At 39.2% G+C, this 23,811-nt stretch overlaps 1 protein-coding gene across 1 annotated transcript; it reads right to left on the reverse strand.

Annotated features, from left to right (window-relative positions):
• Positions 1-15,631: 15,631 nt before the first annotated feature.
• Positions 15,632-19,680, reverse strand: LOC131971514 (uncharacterized). The gene is made up of 10 exons (XM_059333024.1): positions 19,426-19,680; positions 19,170-19,288; positions 18,933-19,069; positions 18,474-18,567; positions 18,239-18,350; positions 17,428-17,651; positions 17,165-17,333; positions 16,755-16,882; positions 15,868-15,949; positions 15,632-15,708 (listed from the first exon to the last, which is right to left on the reverse strand). Exons 1-10 carry the CDS (start codon positions 19,544-19,546, stop codon positions 15,632-15,634), a joined length of 1,263 nt encoding a protein of 420 aa, XP_059189007.1. The 5' UTR covers positions 19,547-19,680.
• Positions 19,681-23,811: the final 4,131 nt, after the last annotated feature.

The raw sequence follows: 23,811 nt of genomic DNA on the forward strand, positions 1-23,811 counted from the left end.
GCGTATTATAAAAGTGGCCGTCTGGGGCAATTGCCGGTGAAAAAGTATGTGGACTTTAACAGGAAGAACTATGTAGGAGAAGGTAAGAAAATCGACAAAGCCATCGAAAGGCTTCAAAAGGAGGGACCCGTCGTCAACGCATGGAACAGTTTTGCACCAGAGGTTGAGGTGGATTGTTTAGAGTGTGTCACTCAGCGAGAAGCCATAAACCCTGACGAGGAGGAACAAGAGCAACTTCCAGATTTTCAACTCCAAGGCGAGAGCAGTGGAGCCATGCCAGAAATCCAGGCGCTGGAATTGAGCCCCGACTATGTGAGGAACATGTTTCGAAGCCTCAACGAGATGCAAGCATCCGCCTTCTACACCATCCGCGAATGGTGTTGGAAACGCGTCTGGGGTCAGGATCCTGAACCCTTTATTTTCATCTCTGGGGGAGCCGGTTGTGGCAAGTCCCATGTGATCAAGTGTGCGTATCAGGAGGCCACCAAGATTCTGCGCCAACTTCCCAGGTTTCCAATGAAGGCAACATGTCTCAGCCTTCAGTGCTGTTGGTAACGTTTACTGGCACCGCCGCTTTCAACATCTCTGGCAAAACACTGCACAACTTGTTTTCTCAATGTTTGTTTACAAAACCCAAATTAAAAAATGGATAATGACTCAATCCGTGTATTTGTGTAATTTTTTTTTTTTTTTTTTTTTTTTAAATAAAACACCTTTGGCTATAGACTGCACAGTAAAATATTACATTATATTAAAATTCATAATAAAATGCACTTGAATATTCAATGTACAGTAAATATTAATATAAACATAATATAATGTAATATTTTACTGTACAGTCTATATTCAAAGGCGCTATCAAAAAAAATCCACAGAGAACAGTTTGGTGATCATGCAATTAATCTTATTTCCATATTTATCTGTTTTTGCCTGGTTGTGTAAGAATTTATTCTGAAAACTGAAAACCGCACGTCGACACAACGGAATTTAATTATTCATGTGATGTGTTCATGTGAAGTTAGTACTTCATCTCCTCTCTGCTGCTAAGAGTTTTATACTGAAAAAAGTGAAAAAGAATGACAGTAAAGTGTTTTTCCTTCATGTCAGCTCGCTTGGAGCAGTTTCATTTACCATAAATATCACAGTACGGCGGACTACATTATATAGTGGCGGCTGGTTTGACAACAGAGAAGCGAATGACGGCTCACTGGACCGCAGTCAAACTTCCGGGTCACGTAAACCAGACCAATTAAATATTAAAATCAAATAAATTCCTGGTGCCCGGTATTCCATTTCATATTTTTGATCAGAGCCCAATATTGAAATATGAAAAAACAAGCATTTTGTACGTTTTTTGTGTTATAATAAAAAACAAATAACAAAATAACCAGTCAATTTTTCATTATTTGATTTTTGATTGCCGATTGAAAATGGAAAGAATGAATGATACACGGATTCAGGACTGAATATGATTTTAATATTTAATTGGTCGGGTTTATGTGACCTGGAAGTTTGACTGAGGTCCAGTGAGCCGCTACTCGCAATTTAATTATTTCACGTGGTGTGTTGATGTAAAGTTAATACTTCATCTCCTCTATAAGAGTTTTATACTGAAAACAGCTCGCTCTGAGCTGTTTACATGAATTTACCAAAAATATCACAATACGGGTCACTACATTATATATTATTATTATTATATAGGGACAGCTGGTTTGACTACGGAGAAGCAAGTGACGACTCACTGGACCTCAGTGAAACTGGGACGCTAACAGACGGTCAAAACTAAAGAAGGAGAAGTAATATGGTATGTCTGGCCCAAGCTTTATACAGTCTATAGGCCGAACGGCAACCTCTGATCCATGACAACTCTGAAGGGAGTGAATTTTTCTCACTCTTTAAAGTTTTGAAATTCTGCATAATTAAGCGGTCCCCACTGGCAGGTGACAGAGCTATCCACTAGCCGCTATCTGCCTCTAGCTGCTAGCACCGCAGCTAATTCACTGGGACTTTTACCTGTCAGAGAGTTTTACATGCAAACATGGGACTAATAACACCTCCTGCTGTGTGGTAAGATGTACCACTGCTGCACAAGAAGCTATGCTCCAGTTTGTTGGTGAGTGAAATTCTTGTTTTATTTCATTTATATATTAGCAATTGTTAGCTTTCACAGTTTTTTGTTAGTCAGCTAATGCTGCCTCCGATGCTAACGGGAGCAGCACTTGAAAGAAGATATTATTAAACCGATAAAACAAATTGGCTGAATGAACACTGAACTCTTACTTCCTCAATCCAAAAACAAAAAAACATAAAAATGCTAACGGGAGCACTGTAGAAAGTATATATTATTAAACCGGTTTGATGATTGAAGTCATAAGTAATACAGAAGAGTTATAATGTATTGTGAAAATACTTGGAATCAAAAGGTGTCTGTGTTTGTAAAATAATGCTTCCCCGTGTTAGTTGGCTAACATTACGCAATGTTATAATGACTATACTTACCAATATACTGAGTTAACGTCAAACTCTGCCACGATTTAAAGTTTTGAACTGTGTCATTACAAATATCACAATTCAGCATGGTTCAGAAATAGTGGAGTTTGTAATTAAGGCTCAGACTGTAAAATTTTACATTACCGTACAGAACCTTAATTACAAACTCTGTTATTTCTGAACCATGCCGGAATGTGATAATTATATTAACGTAAAATTTGACGGCTCACAACCGTGTATCTTTTTATTTAATATCATTATCAAAGCAGACATTTTAAGATTAAAACACTCCCAAAACCAACTGATTGTGATTGGCTTTAGTTGACACATAACGTCACACGGCATTTCATGAGGAATTGTGCAAAGCATGATAACATTTATTAATACTGTTGGATGTGTTATCCTAAACAATAATAAATAGGTAGGTATATGAAACTGGAATGAAAATTAAGCTTGTCCATTGCAACACACATTTTACTTACATTGCTATTTGTCTGTGTAAACGTTTCCTCTTCAGGTGATCCAGACAGGGTGGACCTCTGATGCTCAACATTAGGGCACAGAACTGGACTCAAAAAACATCAACAACTTATCAATATCTGAGGTTACATATTGATGTTTGACTTAAATTTGTTTCTGCTGTAGTGTTTATTATTTTTTGCTTTAAATCACATTATTAAACACATCATTCATCAGCTTCCTGATTGCATTCTCCCTCTTCTGAAATTAGACATCCATCCTTTGGAATGCTAAATGTTTTATGTGTTGCATTTTCATATTATATGATATAAATAACATATTCAGTCAGTAATCTAGTTAGTAATCTGTTGAGATTTACGAGGTTTGGCAGCGGCTCGCAGAGAAAATAGAAGTGCTTGCTACCTAATGCTCGCGGAGAGCTGCGGCTGACTGGGGATTTCCACCGGACGCGTTACTGCAGCAGCACGTCTCCACATCGTTTTTGCTGCGTCTTGTCAATTCACACCGGACGCGTTACTGCAGCAGCACGTCAGTTTAGCGAGCCGGCCGTATACACGCGAGATAACGAGATCACGCGATAATCCTGACCATACGGGAGACCGCAAGCTCCCGTGATAAACTTTAAACTCTATTTATACAGTCTATGGATAAACTGTGTGTATAAAGTAAACAACAACAACAAAAACCAACTTACTTTGCTTCTCTGAGGTGAAAGATATCTTGATCTGACCATCTATCCTTATAAAAACAATATGTTATGTCATAAATGATTGTATGATGTTCCACTTCAACAATCAGTCTCTTGTCGTCCGTGTCGCCGATCCTCTGAGACCCTTTGATTGATTGATTGCCGATCTGGTGCCCCGGTCATAACATAACATTGATGTGAAGTAGTTTTAGGCTGCATGAACTGCGTATTGTGTTTTATTTTGAAAGGGGCGGAAGTGTTTTACGCTGAATCTGAGTCGGACTTCCTTTCTGGTGCGATCTGCTCTGTTGAGATTCACGCGAGTTGGCAGCGTCTCGCGGAGAAATAGAAGTCCTACCTAATGCTCGCGTAGAGACGCTGACGCGACGCTGCAGTAACGTTACGCTACGCGCCCGGTGGAAATGCTCTCATTGATTAGAGTGTTACCTATTTGCAACGTCATACGCGACGCTGACGTTACGCTGCAGTAACGCGCCCGGTGGAAATCAGGCTTGAGACGTTCCGCAGCGCGCCTGGTGGAAATGCTCTCATTGATTAGAGTGGCAGCGATCAGCAATGGCGACCGCGGTGCAGCTGTTCCGCGGCTGTAATGCGCCCGGTGGAAATCAGGCTTTATGCTGCTTCCATTTATCACACTGCGGGCAGTTTTCCAGGGCTTCCATCTGGTGTGCTGCCTCTATGTGCTGGTCCTGCAACAAACAGAGTTTGCACTCCTCTCCAAGTTTGGCGAAACTGATTGACTTCACTGCCTTGTGGTAGGAACCGGCAGCAGGGTGCATGCTCCCTCCTGTAGTGACTGATGGTGGCGTGAATAGACTCAATATGAGCATACACAGACTCCAGGTCAATCTTGTTTGCAGGCTAATGTCTCCCTCTCTGGTCAGCTGGTGGGGCTAGGGTGGATGTTGGCTCCTTGCTGATGACTGACAGGACTATGCTATCATTCATGGGATGATAGCCTAGTGTTGAGAGGAAGAAGAGCTTGCAAACTTGATGTGGGTTTTCACCTTCATCTTTCATCCTGTAAATGAATGTCCTGCCTTTCCTGCTTGGATTTTCAGTGACCTTTGACCTTTTGACCTGGCTTACAGAGTGAAAAACAAAGGCTCTCTTCTCTTTGTAGGTAAGGTCCCAGAAATCCCGCCATATCTTCCTCCGATGGTCCTGGGAAAATTTGGCAGAACATTGCCGACGTAACTTCACTCCACATGGGGCACTTAGTGGTGGTCTACTGATTGGCTCTGGAAGAGCAGGAGTAGATGCTGCTCCGGGCTCACAGTTTGGGACAAGCTCCTGGACAGATGAAGATTCAGGGGTTGTCATCCTTGAGGCTGAGGCTGGTGCAGCTGGTGGGAGTTGTGGCTCTGGTGGTGTGACATGTATAAGCTCAGGCTCAGGCAGTGACATGGAGGGTTCAACAGACACAGAAATGAGGGCAGACAGGTCAGTGAGGGAAGGCCCTGGTGCCATCAGTGAGAGAGGATGGAGTCCTCAAAAACTGCTTGGGTGGCATCTGGAGTACTGGTAATAAACAGTACTCCAGCTTACATCAAGACAGTTGAAAATGGTCCACTCCTGTTTTACAGGGGTCAAAGACGTGACGCTTGCTTTTTCTGTCCGACAGAACTTATTACCTAATAATAAACAATAAAATGCATAAAAATATAACATATATGTCTAATACCTTCCTTATACATGTGCCCACTCTTCTTTCTTTAAACATGGTGGTTATTGGTCATTTTCTGCCATCTGAAGTGTGAAAACATCATGTGGGGCGACCGTCCAGCCTTGACGTCTGTTTGGACAACTAGTTTTAAATCATATTAAAACAATTTAAATATAACCCTTGCCCTATTTGGCATAATTTCAAACTTGTTTTCTATTTATTGACGAATTTATGAAGCATTTGTACATACATTTCAATCATAATACACAAACAAATCTTGTTTGAATATGTTCATTGTCTGAAATATCATCTGGGGCGACCATCAAGAAAATACAATTATGGGACTTTTATTTTGACAATCATCTCAAGGAGGATGTTGCATCAGCCAGCCACACCCGTGAGGGTCCCAGAGAGATAACTTGCAGGTCAGTAGTCTCTCTCATCTTTACAAATAAATCATCTTTTTAATTGCTGCAATGTATACGTCACATTTGGATATCATGTGGGGCGACCACCCTAAAACTGTGAATAATGAGTTTTATTCGCAAATCTATATTTTGAAGGTAAATTTGTTAGTGATATGTGGTGAGAAGTAGCTAGCTTGGATTCTATAGCTAACCATTAGCCTGTTATATTTGATTAAACTTGAAAACATCATGTGGGGCGACCGAGCATCATGTGGGGCGACCACCGTCGACGGTTTAAATGATAGAAAATACATATCCTGTATTTGTAGTTTCTGTATGCTTATGTTTTCATTCATTATATACATTTAGTTCTCTGTTTTAACATAACTCTTTCTGTATTTCAACATATATTTTTCTAAATTTCAAACATTTCCATACTACTTTAGAGATGACCACTTCTTTTTGATTATTGTGTCATTATCAGAGAAATGTGTGAATATTAAGCATTCATTCTATTTTTCAGTTCCTTTTCTAGCTCTATGTATGTTTAACTATATAAATTTTTTCTAGATGGCCTCACTAACAAGCAAACAAAAGACTGCTCGCTACAGGCAGCGGATCAATGCAGATCCGGTAGCAAGAGCTGACTATCTTGCCAGGAAAAAAGAAAGGTAACATGCAATGTATAAAATGTCATATCACATATGTTATTTAGGCCACCAGAATCAGTGACACAGTATACATTATTGTTTCAGCTACCAGAGAAGAAAGCAACAGGGCAAGATTAGATACATAAAGTCAGATGAACTTTCAGAGAGAGAGAGGAAGAAACAGAAAGCCAAGTGGAAGGCTGCATCTAGAGGTTACAGGAAGAGGAAAAAGATGGAACAGGCGATGCTGGAACTGACACCACCATCCTTAGAGAACACTCCACCAGTTCTAGGTGGTATAGAGGTTGATGAGCAGCAGGAGAATCCAGGGCAAGTTGTGGTTAATCCCCTACCTCTAAACGAGGAATTTAACCCACCGGTGTCCTCTACACCAGAGAGAGAAAGAGAGAATACATCTGAGAAACGAGAAAGAAAGAGAAAGAGACTGCAGGCTCAGAAGCGTAAACTACGTGAGGAGAACCGAAAACTAAAAAAACAACTAGCAGAGATGAGAAAAGAACAGGAAAGAGCCAGAAAGAGTGAGGTGAGGGCTAAAGAAAGGGTACGGCTGAGTGAGAAGTTCAAGCCCAAAGGAAAGAAAAAAGTGGCAACACAGAGAGAGCAAGCAGTTGTTAGTTTTTTAACAAGAGACGAGAACAGTCGCCTTTTACCTGGGAAAAAAGACACCATCACTAAAAACAAAGTAAAATATCAACGACGGTGCTTACAAAGCCACTTAAAGAACTACATGCACTGTACAACAGTGAGATGGAGAGGAGTGTCTGCCTATCTTACAGGCAGTTCACCCGAAAACGGCCCTTCTATGTAACAGAGCCAAAGATCCAAGATAGGGAGACATGTGCATGTATGGAACATGAAAATGTGCACCTGCTGGCCAACAAGCTCTACAGCAGAGGAGTGTTAAAAACAAAAAGCATCTCTGAATTGCTGGGCATGATAGTTTGTGACACCAAAAAGAGAGCCTGCATGGATCGCACTTGTGTCAAGTGCTGCTTTGAAGAAGTAGAGCACCTTGAGACCGAGAGCAGCACACAAGTCACCTGGGAGCAGTGGAAGAGGGTGACATCCACTAATGGAGAAAAAACATTTTCTAATGTGGCCAAACAGACCCAGACCGGAACCATAAAGGACTTGATGGAGCTTTTCCATCAGAAACTAGAAGCCTTGGCAGTCCACCAGTTCAACTGGCTGCACCAGGCAGAGCAGTTCCGCCTCCTCAAACAAAACATCACGGAGTGTGAAGCTGTTCTGCACATCGACTTTTCTGAAAACTATGCCTGCAAGCTAAGCACAGAGATCCAGTCCTTTCACTTTGGAGGCAGTAGACAACAGGCTACTATTCACACGGCTGTCCTGTACACTGTCCATGGAACCAAGTCTTATGCAACACCGTCTGACTGCCTTCGCCATGATGAACGGGCAGTGTGGGCACATCTAGAGCCTATCTTGAAGGAGCTTCGGGAAACCTTCCCACAAATCACTACCCTCCACATTCTGAGTGATGGGCCCGTTACACAGTACCGTAACAAAAATAATTTTTACTTGCTCAGTACTGTGCCTTTCCTCTCAGGATTCACAAATGTGACGTGGAATTACTCTGAAAAATCCCATGGAAAAGGGGCCCCAGATGGGATTGGTGGGGCAATAAAGAGAGAAGCGGATCTCTATGTTAACAGAGGAGGTGAGCTGCAGACACCAAAAGCTCTTTATGAGACGCTGACAAAAAGAGGCTCAAGTATCACTCTCTACTGGGTGACAAGTGAGAGTATCGAAAAATGTGACGAGTTGGTTCCTGGAAAGTTGGAGGCTGTGAAAGGCACCATGAAGATCCACCAAGTTGTGTCATCACAGCCTGCAAAGATCACACACAGGGAGGTGTCTTGCTTCTGTAAGCGCTTAGAGACAAGTCCGTGCCCTTGTTACCAGCCAGTAACTGTAGACCTGAAAGCCACCATACGCCAAGCTGAGAACCCTGAGCCACCTAGGGAACAAGAAAGTGTTCTAACTGAGAACCCCTCAAGCTCTCTACCTGAGCCACCTAGGGAACAAGAAAGTGTCCTAGATCTATGTGGCAGGTTTGTGATAGTAACCTACGATGAGCTTCCATATGTAGGCCAGGTCCTAAAGGTTGTGGAAGAGGAACTACAGATCAGCTGTATGCGACAGTCTGATGAAAGGAACTTGTTCTTGTGGCCACAAATTCCGGATGTTACTTTCTACTTTAGGAAAGATGTTGTTGCTGTCATTTCAGAGCCTGAGCCAGCAACCTCACGCTACTCGAAGTTGACCTGCCAAGACTGGGTAACGTTCAGAAATGCCTGGGGTTAAAGAAATGCCTCCAGATTAAGCCTACAATGTGTCTGGAGTTAGGAAAATGCTAATGTTGTTATGTTCAAGTGTTAAATGAAATGGTAAGGAAAATGCAAATGTTATGTTGAAGTGTTGAATGAAATGGTAAGGAAAATGCTGATGTTATGATGTTTATGTGTCAAATGAAATAGTAAGTAAAATGCTATTGTTATGTGCAAGTGTTTAATGAAATACTAATGAAAATGCTAATGTTATGATGTGCATGTGTCAAATGAAAATGAAATGAAAATAGTTACATGCTGATTCTTTAATAATTTTTTTCAAAAATGTGTCTGAACTCTGTAAATTATTGAAAAGCCTTAATTGCCTGTTGTTTCTCATCATTTGGGGCGACCACCTGTCATGTGGGGTAACCAACGATTGGCAATTCTGTACTAAATTCAAAAGTTAATGTCTATCAGTTTTGGTTCAAATATTAATCATTGGTATAGCATGCATAAGTGGATACTATCTGTACACATTTTAAATCAGTTTTATGAATTCTAGAGTAAAAAATGTATATGTAACGGCTTTATGAGGGAGACACTGCCATTATAGATAAAATTTATTTAAAAATGGTTTACAAAAAATGAAAGGACACATGAGTCTATCTTTCTTAGAACAGTTAATTTAATTACTGATACTTATTAAAATATAAGTTATGTTAAGGAAATCCATTAATTTTGAGATCAATTACGGTCGCCCCAAATGACTTTTTTAAGGTCTTTGCCCTATTAATTTAAGTTTAAAAACACTAAAATATCTTTATTTGAAGTTTTCACATACATGTATGTGTACACTACATTCCAAATGTTTGGAAAATGGCCAAATATATCTTTATTTTAAGTATTTAAAAAATGGGCCACTCAAAGGCCTTATACGTCTTTGACCCATAGGGGACTTGCATGCACTATCCACTCCAGTTTTGCCAGGAACTTGCTGCTGATAGTGTCCAGTTGTAGTCGTAGGCATAATAGAAACTGAAGTGAATAAAACAACATTGATTAGAAACATGTTGCTGATTGATAGGACATACAAGAGAATTATTAAAGATCGGTTTCAATTGTCTACTGCAGTGGTACCCAAACTTTTCTGGTCACGAGTCACAGAAAAATATACACCGCTAAGGGCCAATACAAAATTAAGAGTGGCACTTTTCAACCAGTTAAAGCTGGTAGAACAGTATTTAAATCAGAGAGCCCCTGTTCAAAGACTTATGATAATAATGAAATCTTGCAGTTCTGTCCAATTGTTGATGATTGTCGTATGAGTTAGTTGTTACTGTCTGGGTGAAATACACATAGAGTAATATAAGAATGGGCCACATCTCTTTTTTTTAATTCATGAAGAGCCACTTAAGAGCACAAAAAGGAAATTGTTTCCTTTAGTAATGGTAAACCCTGTCTATCCATCAATAGAGTACATAGTCAAAGTCTAAAAATAGTACAAAGTCTAAAAAGTCATATTTTATCATGACTGGTATGTGATGCCATATATATTTATTAATCATATGCTAAGTGGTATTTGTACCATGCTATTGTTTCAAACATTACAACCATGGTGGGTTTTAAATTAATTCCACCCAAATCGTTTTCTCTAACTTTTCTTTGTTGTATATTTAGTAGCAGTAGGCTAATGATAATTTGGCTGTCATTAAAACAAGCATTACAATTATTTATTTTATTTTAAACATTTGCAAAACAACACAGCCTGCTGTGAAATGTGTTCAACCAATCATTTTACTTCTTATCTAGACATAACATGGATCAGGAAACTGCCTTGACCGACCGTCCATCGCGCTAGCGCAAGCTAGTAGCAGCTAGATAGAATTGACAACAACGCTTGAGCAACATGGGAGTGTAACTGGCTGCAAGTATCATTTAATGGATTTATTTGGCATGAATTTTAACCGGGGTTCGACAGAAAGGTAGGCTGTTAATTACTACATTTTTGCTGCTGGTGTCACGGGGTGTAATGTATGCCTGTCTGCCTGTATGTGTATGATATGTTGCGGCTCCAACCAACTCTTGTAGCACCCAGTGAGTGGATGTCATTGGCAGGCGAGAGCTAGCCTGAGAAGCACATTTTTATTTCATTGTACATGTATCCTTGTATTGTAGGCTGTGACATAATAGATATCCTACAAGCCATGATATGATGTTCTGATTGTTACCGGATAGGGCTACGTGGACTGCAATGTGTTTGTGTCTAGTTAGTTGGTGAAGTAGGTTTGTCTACTGAAGTTTGCTGACAACGCTTAAGCAACATGGGAGTGTAGCTGGCTGCAAGTTTCATTTGATGGATTTTTGTCCATGTCGGTGGTTTGGCATGGATTTTAACCGGGGTTCGACAAATAGGTAGGCTGCTAATTACTACATTTTTGCTGCTGGTGTCACGAGGTGTAATGTAGGCCTGTCTGTCTGGCTGTGTGTGATATGTTGCGGCTCCTGTCATTGTACATATATCCCTGTATTGTGGGCTGTGACATAATCGATACCCTACAAGCCATGATGTGATGTTCTGATTGTTACCGGATAGGGCTACATGGACTGTGTTTGTGTCTAGTAACTTGGTGAAGTAGGTTAGCCTAGCTGCTACTTAAGTTTGCATCGGTAGCTAAAAGCTAGCTATGTCTAGCTGTTACTGGATTTTAGATTATGCTCCAAACAAGACTATATCTTTATGCAGTCGTGTGTCATTCTTACCTTGATCTTGGCATTTCCGCTTCAAAGCCATCTCCAGCATAATTTTGCTCTAGAGTATGCCATCTTCACACTTAGATTGTCAAATGCAAACAGCAAATACACTTTATTGACGTTACGTTAATGTGTGTGTCTGAGGTGGTTTAATTGTACTGTACATAGACGTAATGACACGTAACTCCAGCGCGGCAATCAGTAACTTAGTCGGTCAAAAGAAGGCAGAGTGCCTTAAGTCAACCTTAACTTATTAGAGTTTTCAGGGGCTGCATGAAAGGAAGGCAGAAAGCCGTATCTGAAGTTGAGGGATTCTACCGAATAAGTGCCATGTGCTAGTTGTAACTCTCCAAAATGAAACTTAATTTTTTAGCTTTTTTAAACAGTTAATCTAAGAACAAACATATTTAACTGCTCAAAATGTGTATTGATCCATCTCAAAGTATTTTTTTAGAAGACTTTTGTGAGAAATCCTTGCATTTTTTTCAGTTCTGTTACCAGAAGTCGTGTCATTTAAAAGGCATTGATGAAAGCATTTCAACTAATTCCTTTGCTTTCCCCTCAGTTAATTGTTCATTTTGAATAATATGTTTGTTACACATTCAAATAATTGATTTTTATGACTAAAAATGACTATAATCACACACACAAGTTGTACTTTTTAGAGAAACGCAATAACATTTTCTGTGCAGAGCCGAACCTCAAGGTTCAAAATTGATAAAAACAGTGGTTTATATATGTTTTTTGTGAGAAAAAAAACATTCAGTAACAGGAATGAACATTGGGTAACAGGAATGAGTGTCTATACGTGAATGCGTGCAGGCATACATGTATGTGTGTTGAAGTGATGTGCTATGCCAGTGATTGTTAATGAAGGGTTCTGGTACCACCAGGGGCCCTTCAGGGGTTCCAGGAGTCCCCAGCAAACTGATGAATTGAATTGTTAGTTCAGAAATGAACACAACTAAAGAATGTATCATGACTATTTTGATCATAGTTGCACACTTGTCTCTTCTCACAATACAGACAGTCAAGGAATTCTGGATAAAATAACTTACGTGCTTGTACTTCACAGATGCAGTCAGTGTTCCTCTTGCAATTCTACACAGGAAATTTGCCTGAGTAAATTTTACTCAAATTGAAGAAAATTTTACTCTGCCACAGATAACATTTGGTCCCTATCTAAAAAGAGTAAAAATTACTCTTTTGAAAGAGTATTTTTTTCTAGAGTAAATTCTCTTCCATTTAGAGTAAATATTTTACTCTGCATGGTGCCATCAGACTCAAATTAGAGTGTTTTGAAATTTACTCTTCATACAATATACTCAGTTCAGAGTTAAACGCGACTCCATTGTGAGTCGTTCTAATTTACTCTGATCCTTTTTTAACTCTATTGTGAGTCGTTTTTAATTAACTCTGCCTTTTTTTTACTCTACATCAAGAGATGTTTATGATCAGTTAAAGAGTTAAAAAGAATGACTCTCTCCAGAGTAACCAATAAAAATCAACAACTTGAATTCCCATGTGTTTGTTTATTTTCAGTTTCACATCTTTCAGTTTCACTTACAAATTACAAAAAATCTTGTAAAACTAATAAAAAAGGAACATAAAATAGTACATTAAATAGTAAATAAAAATATATTAATACATAAATGTTCAGTCAAAATTGACAAATGTATAATAAATAATAAACACAATTATATATATAAAAAATACTAAAACATTTGGAATCACAATTACATAAAACAATAAGGCACGATAAACAAATCATCAGCAGCACCATATGACGTCAGTACATCAAAATTCCTGTACATTAGAGTCTTAATATCCAACACAAAAGGTGCTCCAGTGGTATGTGAAACCTTGTATGCATGGGTATGTTCATCTAAACAATGTGTTTTAAGAGCAACTGTCATCAAGAGAACCTGCTCATCTTTGATGAGAACATTCTTGATGACATGGAAAACCGGCATCTCATTATCAATTCTCACACAAACAGCCAACTCCGGCCTGAACATTCTTCCATTGACCTTGGCCCATTTAACTTTCAGAACCCTGGCCCTAACTGGTACTTCAAGTTTTTCTGCCACCTTACCACCAAACTTCATTTCATTTAAGGAGACCATTTTGCCAGGACCCATTTTCAACTCATTTGGATCAAATGTTTGCCACAAGTAAGCCATCTGGCATTGGTGCTTTTTGGCTAAAGTTTTAGTTATGTTTTTAAAACTTTTCAGCTGTTTTTTAAAAACATTATGTTTGGCCTCATATCTCATGCACCATGTATGTAGCAGGGGCCCAATTTTACGTATACACATAGGATAATGCACCATGAAATGATGCTTAGGTAACAACCTTTTGTTGGGAAACAAGTGCTTGAACAAAGCATGGTGCTCTGAAATTAGGTGCTTCAAATATATGGTGATGCCTTGGGATACAACTGAAGAAAAAACAATGTTGACAATCTGAAGCAACAAAATAAAAAGGTACCAGTGCTGATCATTGGGATTCACAAGATCTCCAAACATGATTGGAAAGTGACGCAAAAGACACCAGCTCTGACTGGCATTTAAACCCAAGTCATTGGCATCAGAGATTTTTAGGCCAGGAGGTTTGTTATTTTGCTCTGTGAAACCGTAGTTGAAACTTTGAATTCTTCGGTGTACTTCTGCTGATGTAGTGTAATTATCAATGAGGTGCTCAATGAGTAATTTCATCTCATACTGTCCAACGCCCTCTAATATGTCGTGCATAATATCAACCGAGAAGTTTGCACTGGTGTGAAAATATTGCAAAGAATTCAAAGGACAAGACCTTTTAACTCCCATCACATAAGGTAGTGTGGGGTTGGTCTGCATTTTCTGGCAATGCTCAACATGAAGCTGTTTAGTTCGAAATGATATTTTGGGACTATCTTCACTGAATACTGTCTGAAAGTCCTCCTTTTCCAGTAAGCAAAAACGGCAACAGTACCTAGCACTAAATGATTCCACAAACCCAAATAAAGAATGAAGACCTAGGTTGTCACCAGTCACTTGGATAATGGTCCCATAGATGGTATGATCAAATTGAGGAAGCTGAATTCCCTCCGTTTCAAGTGTTGAGATATCTTTCACAAGGGGTGCTAGTATCTTATCAAAACCGTATGTTTTGATATCTTGGGCATGGAATAACGAAACCAGATGAATATTTAGCAAACTCGAGTTGTACTTGGGCGACACATTTCTCAGGGTAAAATAGATGGCGCCAACCTTGTGTATTCCCCGCTTAGATCCAATTGGGTTAGCACATTCGAATTCATCAAAAAATAATTGCAACTGTACAGTGTGCACTTGTTTGGAGAAGAGGTCATGATCCTTAAAGAATTCTCCATCTTGTATGTCATACAGCAAGTTTTCCATTTGTTTGGGGTCCCTAGCCATCATATCGTTTGTATTAGGGTGCTGGTAAATAGACTTCACCGTCTCAAGAATTGGTATGTATATGAATTTATCCTTCACAATGGTTTGACCATAGCCCCCACTTGTTCTGATAAAACGTGTAGCAAATCGTGTTCCTAGAACATATTCAACTGGATCAATTTTTCCCCATTTCTCAGAAAAGTATTTCATTCTCTTACTCTCAGTGTTTAAAGGAAGGAAAGGATCCAATGCATTCTGAAAACATTGATCAATTTTGGAATCAACAACACTTTTCATTGGCTCCTGTAAGTCAAGACTATTTTTCAAATGTACTTGTTTTAAACGGTCAAGGTCTCCAATTACTTCTTGTACAGTACTCACAGTTAAATCAATCGTAGTCACCGGATTGCCAACACGCTTAAGTTCTGCCACAATATTTGCACAATTTTTGGCTATGTGCCTTTCTAGTAGTACAGACTCAGAAGGTGAACCCTGATCTGGCAAGTCTGTCTCCTCGGATGAAGTGAAGTTTGTAGAGGTGGAACATTCCCCATCATCAACATTCAAGTTGTCATTTGTACAACACTTACTGAGATGCTTTCTTAAACCTGAGAAACTATGATATACATGGGAACAGCCTCTTTGGCCACATTTTAACTTCAGGCTTCTGCCCGAACAAAGACCATGAACAAGTTTGAAGTGCCGTATAAGGCCATTAGCATTAGCTTGACTCTTCTGACAAATGAAACAGATCATTCTTGTCTACTGCAGCATTCGTGCTCTGAGCTCAGCCACTCTTGGATTGACTTTAGTGATTTCAACATCTATGTCATAGATGGCTGTTTGCAAGAAAGTGTACACATTTGTAAGGTCATGGCAGTAAGTGGTACCGAAAACATAATGAGCTTTAAAAAGCTCATCGAATGCAGCCAGTGAATTGGAAGACTTGCATGGCAAGGCCTGTTTGTCAACAACAATGAAGTAAGACTGGATCCTACTTTTCTTTGGTCCAACTGCAAGTAGATACGGCTGGAGACTCTGCGTGATGCCCTCCAAATGGCCCTCTATGCTGACACCAGTCTGAGAAAGGAAACACACAAGAGACCAAATGTCAAGAGGAAACCTGTATAAGGAGGGTTTACATATTACAAACTAGCTTTCATCATTGTTTGTGACAAAAACAAAATATGCCTTTGATGAAAGATCGAAAATAAAAGGTATTATGCGAATCAAGTTACAATTACTATATTCATTTATCCTTTTTCACACAAAGCAAAGACAAAAAGAGTACCTTCAAAACAGCTTTGAGAAATAGTATTGTATTGTATAGTATTGTATATATATTCTAAAGAAACATGTCTGTTTTTGAATACAGTTTTGCTATTCTTTCATCTGTGTCTTGTCAACATAAGAACAAGACATTTTGGAGCAGTTTCAATCTAACCATCAGTTTTTTTGTTCAAAAGGTGCACTGTGCAATATTTTTTTGCAGGTTATTTCCAAACTTCATGTATACTTACCACCACCACCAAATTCTAAGTATTCATTATGACTGGGGAAATTGCACTTTTCAGAAATGAATTTTGAATTTCTAGAAATATAAATTTTAGCTGAACATTATAGTTTCAATGAGCAGCTTAGTTGCAATACCGACTGTGGCCACAATCCTACACAGTTCACCTTTAAAGGACCAGTGGTTCTTAACCTTTTTTGTGCCCCCTTGACCCATCATAAGCCTGCCAATGCCCCCCTTATTAGTATTAACAAATAAAATAGATCAATTGCAACTGAGACCCCCCAACAAGCTGTCTCCTTCTCAACACCCTCGAAGGGCCCCCAGTAGGCTTTAGAGCCGAGAAAAAAATACTTTAGACTGAAACTTCACCTTGATGAATTTCACCACACGATCACACGCTTCCTGAGCTGAAATCCTTCCTGGCCTTTTGCGCCCTGGATTGGAGGGTGGTAGAAGGTGGACCAGCAGCAGTATGGATGACATGTCACTGTCCCAACCTGGATTGCACAAGACAGACAACATGTATATATAAAACAAATGAAGTCGTCTAAGACCCCAGTTGTCTAAAAATGCAGTTTGGAAATAACAGTAACTGTGTATACACCAAAGGCGATCTAATAGACCTATGCGATGGAAGTCATTATTTCTGGTGTACATGCACATTAAGGAGGACAGGAATAAAAGTAAGAGGATAGTGTGGAGTGGTGGACTATCCATTCACCACAAACACATTGACTTGGTTTTTTTGCAAATTACTTTTCTACAGTCATTACTGTTACCTTCTTCAACTTCAGTAGCAACAGCATTCTGGATGAGGTCTTGGAGCTCCCCAGTCTGTGTCAGGCCACGGCTCTGTGAAATGACTTTTGGTTTTATGTTGGTGGACCATTTCTCCATCAGCTTTGCAGAGGTTGAGTCACCAAAGAGAAGTGCAAAATCCTGCTCAATCTACAAAACAGACAGTAGAGAAACCAGTGATGTATAAAATGCAGCTGAAGTATCACTCTGGAATTCACATTTTTAAGAATACTTAAAGACTAACCAGGCCTGGTATGTCCATAAATCTTGGAAAAATGGCGAGAATATCAGTTGACTTGTCAGTGTCACGCAGAATCCTCTGGCGATAGACAAGGGTTAACCTCATCTTTTCCTTCACCACCGATTCATCAGCCGTGTGCTTCATCAGAGCAATCGCTTCCTGACACTGGCGTTCATCGCTCAACCAATTGCCTTCCTGGCAAGGATCTCTGTCAACAGATGGCCCACCTGAAATAACAAAAATATACATTTTTAGGGTACGTTCTTACTGTAACTACAAAAAGTGTTTGATTAAACATTGGGAGACGCTTTATAACCAAAGCGACTTACAATGGAGGACATAATCATAGCCAACATCACTAGCAGACAAAGTACAAAGGAAATATACAGAACAACAAGTGCAGATGCAGAGAGGGGTTAGATAGGGTTTTTTAGGTTTTTAAGTAGAGTACACACACATACACATCATGTCAAGAGTCTGGCCTACGACTAGGGCAGCTCAAGCCTTAGTGTAGTAGATCACGAAAGAGGAGAGTCTTTACTTGAGGCTGAAAGAGATGTGCTTTATTTTGCCTGCCTATTAAACCAAAGTTTAAACTAAAAGTCCCTGCACTTGGTGGCCATATTAGCTATGAGAGATAATCAAATGTATCCATAAATTGTGCTTTTTTAGTAATCATACTGTCACTGCCTAATCTGTAGAAAAATATATTGGAAATGTAAATAGAAGAAAAAATAACAATGTTTATTTTAAGGTGGCAGTGGAAGTTGACAATTAGCTATGATGTGTAATAACAATAACTTAAGTAAGTCACCTGCTTGCGGTAGTCGTGGACGCTTAACTCGTCCCTCTGATGCTTCTTTCTGCAGTGTTTTAATCCTCCATGCCAAATAGCCACTTCCATCTTCTGCATTGTAATAATGTTCCTATGGCAAACATAACAAATAGTATTTACTGTATGTTTTACAAGAGCAAAGTAATTACACTTCATTAAATCAAGGTTTATACAACCAAATTCTAAAAGAAGACTACAGAGGAAAGCTAATTACATAGCCAAGCTTGCTCCTTGGGTCAGCCAAATAGGGGAAGAGGGAGATGATGCCCAGTGCGTAGTCTTCCTTCACACGCCGAGGCGGGCTTGTTCTACAAACACACAACACATGATACACGATACATACATATTAGACCCACAGCATCATAACCAACGGTAACACTTTATTTTAGTGTTACATCTATTAGCACTAATACATACAATGTTAATGCCTGTGTACTGTATAAGTAACTTGTAACGCAAGTACTAAGCAAAATCAAACATTTGTTAGGTATGTATTTGCAAATGTCTTGTTCATGCACAATTAGGGATTTATTACCAATATCACCTTATGCCTTACAAGTTACTTATACAGACATTACCATTGTATGTAACACTAATATTAAGTGTTACCCATTATTATTATTATTATTATTATTATTATTATTATTATTATTATTATTTCTTAAAAACCTACCCATGTTCCTTTGTCATATGAGCAACCAATATCTTCACCAGGTCACGCCTTCTGCTATCTGACAGACACTTTGTTCGAGCATATTCATTCATGATCTTGTCCCCTCCTGGACTTCCTTTTAAGATGTCTTCAACCATCTATTAATGATGTTCAACATTAAACAGATATGAGAAACCAACAAATGACTTTGAAATGCACCTGTCGGCCTACATCCAAAACAAAATTGATAAATCTTACTTGGGCAAGACGATATTTCTCTCCTCGTCTCAATGCTCTTGGACTACGTGTCAGTATCAAAGTGTCATCAGACCCGGAACTAGCCTCAGCATCAGCAAGGGAGCCTGAGTTAAAAGAATCTGTGATACACAATAAAAAGAAATCACAGTCCTTCTTTATATCATGATGGCAGAATACTGCAGCCAAAGAGGGCAAGCATCATCAGGAGGCACAATAAATTGTGTTAGAGTTAAGTGTAAAACTAAGTTGCATTTACCTTCAGATGTTGTCTCTGGGATAACAATTTCCAGGACTGGAACATTTGGCTGTTTCATCAAGTATTCAAAAGCTTCCTGATCAACCTCAGTCCTTGACTCATCAAAGACTTTAATGTCCATTGTCGGAAGGTCAAATTTCCTGGCAACTTTAGAAAACAAATGATTTTACACATAATTTAAACATTACAAGACATTACAGGTGTTTATGAAGTTAAAGTTTATGTTTTAAACCCTCACCACATTCCAAAAATGATTCAAATGTTGTTGGAGAAAACACATATTTCTTCTGGTCTTTATATTTCACTCTGACAACGGTGCTGTTTTCCATCCTGCTAGGAAAAAAACATAAGCAATGGTCAATAATCTTGCCGCTTAGCGTATCTTTCTGAACACTAATGGACTATCGCCAGACTCTCTCAAGTCTAAAGGGAATGGCACCAGAGATTCTACAGGAAAGAACTTTGATGGCACCACGTTTGCGTCACTCTATTCCGAGTCAAGTACGTGTGGCCACGCAGTTGGAAAATATGTGCCTTCTGCAACAAACTGTGACAGCCTTCACACAACTTTTAGAATAATCACCAACAACAAATGCCGGCCTGCATAAATTGCAGTAATATGATTTTCATCCCAACTCAGATCTAGCATATTACCACAAGGAACCACTTTACTCTAATAAGAGTTACATACATGTGCTTTCCGAACACAGCATCGCTAATATTATCCAGTTCACAACCAGTTGTTATTTCAGTGCTAATTCGACAATTTGATAGAGACTACCGTTACCTTACAATACATTTAGTCACACGGCAACAGCAAACCCCGGACTACATAAATAGTGATGTGATTTTCAATCAGGCTGTACTGGTTTCCTGATCTAGCATTACCACAAGGAACCACTTTACTCTAATAAGAGTTACATACATGTGCTTTCCAAACACGGCAACGCTAACATTATCCAGCTCACAGCCAGTTATTATTTAACATCCAGTGCTAGCTGTAATTCCACAACTTGATATAGACTACCGTACTTAGTTCTACCTTACAATATTTAGTCACAATGACGAGCGAATCATTTCAGAGGCGAAGTAGGTTGTGCCAACTGAACGTAAAGCTAAGCTAGCAATGTTAACACTCACTGCATTAGCTCCAGTACTGTTCGTTGCAAGGCATTTTCACCGTCCATTAAAGGCATAAGGTGCTTGTTTATTGTACCAGCAAATTAACTACAAAACGGCATAAACACTAAACCGTTTCAAGTTCAACACATATGACAGCTCAGCAATACCAGTACGTTTCAGTCTCACTTTTCAAAATATACAACAACCAATAATGGGAAATGGAAAGGGCATGGGGTTTTGTATAGCCAACATTTCAAACACACAACAGTTAAAACCGAAAGATTATTACTCACTTTAAAATTCAGCGATTTTCTCCCTTAACTTCAGAGCTGCGACTCCGTGATTTCAGCAGCGGTGGAGGGGAAAACAATATGGCTGAAAAACGAAACTTAACTTTGCAGCTAAGCTCCGCCTATTAGGCCAAGACTACTCTGAAACTTACTTACTCTGAAAATTTGCTCTTACTCTTACTCTAAATTTTACTCTATGAACTCCATTCAGAGATAAATATACTCGATAAGAGGAAAATTCTTGTGACTCTGGGAAAATTACTCAGCCGTTTTTCCTGTGTATCAATACCAAATCAATCTCAAAACTAAATTGAAAAGTTTGCTATAATAAACAACAATATATTGATATCATGCACGTGGGCACATATTTAATACTTCACAAGCCTCAGCATCAATTCATGAACATGGCTGACAATATAAAAATCCTTTCATGGGTGGAACAGCAACAGGTACAGGTAACAGATAAACAATAACAGATAAACAGTAACAGATAAACAATAACAGAGAAACAGTAACAGATAACAGGTAATCAGTAACAAAGTAATCAAATTATATTACTTTAACATTGTGAACTACATTTTAAAACAAGTAATAAGTTTAAAGTAACCCTCCCAACCCTGATCACGCTTTGAGACCACGCCACGCCATTGGCAAGTCAAGAAAGAGAAAAAGACAAACAAATTATGTAAATCATTAGATATCTGCTTTGACTATCACTACAACCAACTCCATGAAAACAAACTTGTCTGACCTTTTCTAAGAAATATTCTCTAATTTGACCCAGACTTCTTTCTCAATCTCCATGTGACGACCTGTGACTGACACTAGGTCCTTCCTGTACTTTCCACACTCTTCACTTAAATATTAATTCTCCTCTCAGGGTCAGCATCACGTCGATCGCTAATAGCGCCGCTGCTTTTCTGCAGCACTTAGTCGTGAATTGGCACCATCCTTACAAACGGCCACACATTTTTCCCAGCTCAGTCTCGCTTCAGTCATGAAAGCATCCAGAAGTCTAAATATTTCCTCACCTGTTGTCCTCCCTGGCACCTCCTTGCAGAACAGAGTCCTCCAAAATGTCTCCTTCCCAGGGATAGCGCACCAAAACAATCAATTGACCTGCACTGGAAATGTCAATTCTTCACTCTTTCGGTGGAAAAAGTGTTTTGTTTTGTCCTTAAACCCCGGGTGCTTCGTCATCAAATGCTGCTTTAGCTTGGCGGGCTTCATGGCTTCATTAGCTAGCACCTGAAGACACACGACACATTTTGGTCTTCCGTCGCTGTTCTCAATAAAACCAAGCTCGAGATAACTGTCTTCATATCTTCTCACTTTAGCAGGTTTGGGCTTGGCATCACTTGATGATGTGGATGGTCTTAAATAGGCATCCATCGCCACTAGCTAGCTAAACATCAGTAGGAGCTGTAACCTAAGTGCGTCCTGAGCAAAGCGATGCGAGCGAGTGATGTGTGTCAGATTTATGTGATACAATCATATGAGAGTTTTGATTGGCCCAAAGCTAACATAGGCGGGAGTAAATGGGTCAGTTTTTTTGTTTTATTGGCGTAGTGGTTCCCATTGAACTTACACAATTTTTAATGATGTGGCATAACTTTAATAAAGTATTGCAAATTATTTCGCGGACCCCCAAGCTATGGCTTGTGGACCCCCAAGGGTCCGGGGACCCCAGTTTGAGAATCGTTGATCTAGACAAAGCGCATCTTTTTAGGAAAAAACACTTAAAAAAAAAAACACTCTCTGACTCAGACAATAAATTGTTCCTTCATTACCTCCCTCCCTCTCTCCCTCCCTCTATCACCTCTTCATCCCAACTATTTTTCTACCCCCATCACCTCATCCATGAAATCACAGCATTCATTGAAGCATTAAATGCATTTCAGTCCTTCACCTGCATTTTTTCCTATTCCTATATTTATCTCTCCTGCAGCCTCCTGTTCCCCATGTTCACCTTGTACATCCTAAACACACAGTGCTAACTCTAATTGCCAAATTCTTCGCCATCCTACAGACATGTTTATATAACTGACCTTTACTTGGCTGTTAATGTTTACTGTTGTTACATCTAACATGCAACTTTCTCCTCCTTGCACCGACTCCCCCTCCTGTTCCCAGCTGGATTTCACAATTAATTTAAATGTCACATCAGCCTTAAACAAAAGTTGTTAAAAAATAAATTTTCTTCCCTCCTCTGTATCTCCAATTATTTAACCTATTCATAACACATTTTATTGGGATCTATCTATCTATCTATCCATCCATCCATCCATCCATCCGTCCATCCATCCATCCATCCATCCATCCATCCATAAACGTGTCATTATTGCTGACCATTTTGTTAAGTACCACCAGTTTGAGCACCATCAGTTTGACTTTGTACCTTCCTGGTAGCCAATTCATTCCTATGGATATTGATTTGTAGATGCACCAAAATTGTCCATTAGCAGTGAAAAAGTAAAGCAGTGACAAACTATATCCCAAATATTAAATACATGGGTATAATGAATGTGGATGTTTCTACTGTTGAAAAATGGTCATCTTTTACATCAACAGTACTGAATGTTGATAAAGTGTCTGAGTTTCACAAGAACAAGAACAAGAACATAAAGTACATTTAGTCAAGTACTGTACTTAAGTACAATTTTAAGGTACTCTACTTGAGTATACCATTTTATGTAACTTTTTACTGCTTCTCCACTACATCAGGCAGATGTACTCTACTACATTTAGCTGACAGCTTTACCTTTCAGGTTGAGATTTAACATAAAAAGCATGATTAATTCAAAGTGATTCTATTGTTTTTTAATAACAGGTCATAACAGTATATTAAGTAGTTAAATGAGCCCTTCCTTGAGAAAAGAGCTGCTGTTCCGACCACTAACCTGCACTGAGAATTAGTTTTGGACAACTTTTATTGCCACGGTTGAGATGCACAACTCATCAACTTCACTTTTGT

The sequence above is a fragment of the Centropristis striata genome, chromosome 5 (genome assembly GCF_030273125.1).
Source record: "Centropristis striata isolate RG_2023a ecotype Rhode Island chromosome 5, C.striata_1.0, whole genome shotgun sequence".
Classification (NCBI taxonomy): Eukaryota; Metazoa; Chordata; class Actinopteri; order Perciformes; family Serranidae; genus Centropristis; species Centropristis striata.

Bases quoted from the DNA above. Each gene is read 5' to 3' on its own strand.
- LOC131971514 (XM_059333024.1), bottom strand. From the start codon at position 19,546: ATGGACATTAAAGTCTTTGATGAGTCAAGGACTGAGGTTGATCAGGAA. The intron at 18,351-18,473 runs GTAATTAGCTTT...TGTTTGCCATAG, and splicing joins CAAGGAGCAAGCTTGGCTAT to GAACATTATTACAATGCAGA. The intron at 17,652-18,238 runs GTGACTTACTTA...TTGTTATTTCAG, and splicing joins TCCACGACTACCGCAAGCAG to GTGGGCCATCTGTTGACAGA.